General features: G+C 51.2%; 1 protein-coding gene across 1 annotated transcript in view; it reads right to left on the bottom strand.

Annotated features, from left to right (window-relative positions):
* The window catches only part of ltbp4 (latent transforming growth factor beta binding protein 4), a 79,028-nt gene that overhangs the window by 31,737 nt on the left and 42,291 nt on the right, over nt 1-5,000 (bottom strand). Inside the window, 3 exon segments of the mRNA XM_080844719.1 lie at nt 281-409; nt 3,951-4,058; nt 4,450-5,000. The exon segment at nt 4,450-5,000 is cut by the window's right edge and continues 472 nt beyond it. Coding sequence (XP_080700845.1) covers nt 281-409; nt 3,951-4,058; nt 4,450-5,000 — 788 coding nt within the window.

Genomic DNA, 5,000 nt, shown 5'->3' with positions numbered 1-5,000 from the left:
TGCAGCATATGGTTATAACCCTCCTACACAGCATATGGTTATAACCTCTACACAGCATATGGTTATAACCTCTACGAAGCATATGGTTAGAACCTCTACGCAGCATATGGTTAGAACCTCTGTGTCCCCTTAGAATGCACTACTGCTATTAAACATGCTCTCTCCCTGACAGGGTCTGGAAGAGCTGAAGTGGAAAGTTTTTTGTTGCTGTTGTCTGGACGAGTGTCAGGTAAAGCCAAAGCAATAGAGCCCAGAGCCAAAGAGTGGGGAAGAGCCAAACCTTGGCACTGTAGCCGAGCGGCGTTGAACTGGTAACCCGGGTCACACACACACGTGTGCCGTCCACCGGGCTGGTCGACGCAGCGGCCCGCCCCGCAGATGCCAGGCCTGGATTCACACACACGAGAATCTGAAACACACACACACAGAGAGAGAGAGAGAGAGAGGGGGGGGGGAGGGAGGGAGAGAGAGAAGAGAGAGAGAGAGAGAGAGAGAGAGAGAGAGAGAGAGAGAGAGAGAGAGAGAGAGAGAGAGAGAGAGAGAGAGAGAAATGCATCACAAAGTTAAAATAGATTACTCCAACTCCTCTGCATGTACTGTACATCCAGCCAGACTCTGAAGTGTTTTTGGACAAACTCTAAAGATGGCGGCTAGGGCAGGACTCCAGTTTGAAACAGAGGAAGTGAAAGACAGCAGATTTAAGGTGTCTGAGTTCTGATCCTCCTACACTCTTTCCCTCCCTCTCTCTCTCCCTCCTTCCCTCTTCCCCCTCTCTGTTTTCCTCTGCAGACATATGCAACGATGAGCTGACATACACCCACCACCACCTCTCCCCAGCTCTCTCTCTCTTTTTCACCACCTCTCTCCATCTCCCTCTCTATCTCTCTCTCTCCATCTCCCTCTCTATCTCTCTCTCCATCTCTCTCGCTACCTTTCTCCCCAGCGCTCTCTCTCTTTTTCCTAGCGGATCTAAGCAAGGCTTTTGAAACGAGGTCAGAGTCGACTCGAGATGTTTGAGAGATTTAGCCCCGTGGCGGCCGCAACAGTGTCAAATTCCACGGCGCGGTCCAAACTCCACACACTTCTCTCTCCGACGACAAAAAAAAGAAAAAAGAAGGAGAAGAAGAAGAGGAGGAGGAGGAGGAGGAAGAGAAGGAGGAACTGAGAGGAGAAGAAAATAATTCCCAGAAATCAGAAACCCAGGTATGTGACAGAACCCTGATCCAACAGGGGGGAGGAAGGGATGGAAGAATGATGGAACAGACTGATGGACGGATAGAGGGATGAATGGAGGGAGAGATGGAGGACAGAGACCACGAGACAGACACCGCTTTGTGTCCCATCTGGATCCTGTGGTACTGGGCCAAACTCTGCCTCGGGTTCGAGACGCCACTGATCAGGACCACGTCTGCTGCAAACAGCCCATCTTCACTCCTACAGCAGCTGGACGAAGCTGTGGATGAAAGCTAACAGGGGTTTGATCAGGGTTCCTCTGCCTTCTGAATTCTGAAATGCCATAGACCAGTGGTTCTCAAATTGTGGCTCCCTTTTGGTGGTACTCAGACAGTTTTCCATTTTTTATGACTAGGATATTAATCATTAAATATATATAAAAAATCATTTTTTCTAGATCCCTATAACTTAAGTTTGTTATTTATCTGAGCCATGCTCATTCTCCTGATCAGGCATTACAGTGAGGTAATAACACTTAGTTCCTATCGCGCGGCATGCTACCGAAGGTCGATGATAGTTACAATGGTGGTACTTTGAAAGTCAAATATTTTCTGAGGTGGTACTAACGGTGAAACGTTTGAGAACCACTGACATATACCATAAACTATAGGTGGTAGCTAGGCAACTGAGCCCCTCATAAGATTCTTGGTTCTTCTCCAGATCCTATGCCACCAGTCCAGACAGCAGGCCTAAGGGGCGTATGCATTGGTGTAGGAGTGAGGATGGGCCTAAGGGGCGTATGCATTGGTGTAGGGGTGAGGATGGGCCGTCTGGCAGGTCCCACAGGATCCAGGTGGGACACAAGGGACACAATCACTCCTCCATCTCTCCTCCATCTCTCCCCTGGTCTCACTCCTCCATCTCTCCCCTGGTCTCACTCCTCTATCACCTCCATCTCTCCTCCATCTCTCCCCTGGTCTCACTCCTCTATCACCTCCATCTCTCCTCTGGTCTCACTCCTCTATCACCCCCATCACTCCTCCATCTCTCCCCTGGTCTCACTCCTCCATCTCTCCCCTGGTCTCACTCCTCCATCTCTCCCCTGGTCTCACTCCTCCATCTCTCCCCTGGTCTCACTCCTCTATCACCCCCATCTCTCCTCCATCTCTCCCCTGGTCTCACTCCTCCATCTCTCCCCTGGTCTCACTCCTCCATCTCTCCCCTGGTCTCACTCCTCCATCTCTCCCCTGGTCTCACTCCTCCATCTCTCCCCTGGTCTCACTCCTCCATCTCTCCCCTGGTCTCACTCCTCTATCACCTCCATCTCTCCTCCATCTCTCCCCTGGTCTCACTCCTCCATCTCTCCTCTGGTCTCACTCCTCTATCACCCCCATCACTCCTCCATCTCTCCCCTGGTCTCACTCCTCCATCTCTCCCCTGGTCTCACTCCTCCATCTCTCCCCTGGTCTCACTCCTCTAACACCCCCATCACTCCTCCATCTCTCCCCTGGTCTCACTCCTCTAACACCCCCATCACTCCTCCATCTCTCTTCTGGTCTCACTCCTCCATCTCTTCCCCTGGTCTCACTCCTCACCCCTCCATCTCTCTTCCCCTGGTCTCACTCCTCACTCCTCCATCTCTCTTCCTCTGGTCTCACTCCTCCATCACCTCCTAGCTGAATTAGCTGGTTCTCTTGTTATGTGTTAAAGTTAGCGGAAGTTAGCAATCTGGTAGCATGTTGAAGGAAGCTGGCCTAACATGGTTTCTGCCTTCTCGGACTTTTGCACACATTGTGCTGTTTAGGGACTTTGGGATTAATGTGTGGACTTGGCGGCACAGAGAGCACACACACACACACACACACATACACACACTCCACTCCTCCCCTCTCATTGTGTTTCACTTCATAAAGATCTGATATTTCCATGACCCCTTTGGCAAGCCCATAGCACACACTGTAAACTGCTTTGATCAGCGAAGTGTGAACAAGAGTGGACACACACACACACATACACACACACACACACACACACACACACACACACACACACACACACACACACACACACGCTTTCCCCATGCAAGGCATAATAAAAGCGCATCATGTTGCCATTGCACAACACAAACGGGAAAACATGAGCACTGCGCTGACCTGAAGTGAGCTCTTTCAATCTCACTTAAGCTTCTCACTCTCACACACACTTATACTCCCACACATACACACACACACACTCACACTCTCACACATACACACACACACCCACACCCACTCTCTCACACACACACACACACACTCACACACACACACACACACAATCACACTCATACACACACACACACTTATACTCGCACACTCACACTCATACACACACACACACACACACACACTTATACTCCCACACATACACACACACCAAAACACTCTCTCACACACACACACACACACACACACACACACTCACACTCTCACACATACACATACACATACACAGACCCACCCACCAACACCCACACATACTCTATCTCACACACACACACACACACACACACAAACACACACACACACCCACACACACTCTCTCTCTCACACACACACACACACACACACACACATACACACACACACACACACACGAGTGCTGCGCTGACATTTAGCTCATTCTGACGTTTGTTGCTGAAGGCATTCTTTTGATTGAATGTTCATAACTCAACCGTTGAAGGGTTACGTACACTCTTCATTGAATGTTAATAACTCAATGGTGTCGGCGTGGGGTACCTGGCCTTGGGGCTGCAGGTCGGGGTGTGGCAGGGACTGGTAGAGGTCTGACTCCTGATACCGCTGGTCTCTCCACGGGCGTCCGGCTGGTCTGGGTCCGGACGACAGCTAGGGATGGACCAGACAGATGGCTTCTAATGTGATAATCAACCTTTTTTTTTATCTGATTCAAATCTGCTAAGAGACTTCCACTATAGCGCAAATTTTTCTTTTCATTCAGTCGGACTATGAATAACTGACAGAGATCATTTTAATTCATCTAGTTAACCTCACGAGAGACATCCTACTGAGATACTGGGACTGGACTGGAACTAGAACTGATCTGAGGTAGTACTAAGACTGGAATGAAACTAGAACTGATGTAAAATGGTTCTGGGACCTGAATGGAACTAGCTCTGATCTGACGTGGTATTAAGACTGGAATGGAACTAGCGCTGATGTGAAGTGGTACTAAGACTGGAATAGAACTAACTCTGATGTGAAGTGTTTAGGTACTTACAGGTTCGGTCCCTGTCTGCAGTCTGCAGGGTAGTGGCAGAGCCTCCAGATTGAGTGTGTGTGGGAAAGAGGGGGGTGAGAGAGCCAGTACTCCCAGGCTGTGGAGGCCTAGTCTGGGGGGTGAGAGAGCCTGTACTCCCAGGCTGCTGAGGCCTATTCTGGGGGGTGAGAGAGCCGGTACTCCCAGGCTGTAGAGGCCTAGACTGGGGGGTGAGAGAGCCGGTACTCCCAGGCTGTAGAGGCCTATTATGGGGGGTGAGAGAGCCGGTACTCCCAGGCTGCTGAGGCCTAGTCTGGGGGGTGAGCGAGCCAGTACTCCCAGGCTGCTGAGGCCTAGTCTGGGGGGTGAGAGAGCCGGTACTCCCAGGCTGCTGAGGCCTAGTCTGGGGAGTGAGAGAGCCGGTACTCCCAGGCTGCTGAGGCCTAGTCTGGGGGGTGAGAGAGCCGGTACTCCCAGGCTGTGGAGGCCTAGTCTGGGGGGTGAGAGAGCCGGTACTCCCAGGCTGCTGAGGCCTAGTCTGGGGAGTGAGAGAGCCGGTACTCCCAGGCTGC

Source organism: Sprattus sprattus (assembly GCF_963457725.1).
Source record: "Sprattus sprattus genome assembly, chromosome: 9".
NCBI lineage: Eukaryota > Metazoa > Chordata > Actinopteri > Clupeiformes > Clupeidae > Sprattus > Sprattus sprattus.
This window is presented reverse-complemented; position numbering and strand designations above follow the sequence as displayed.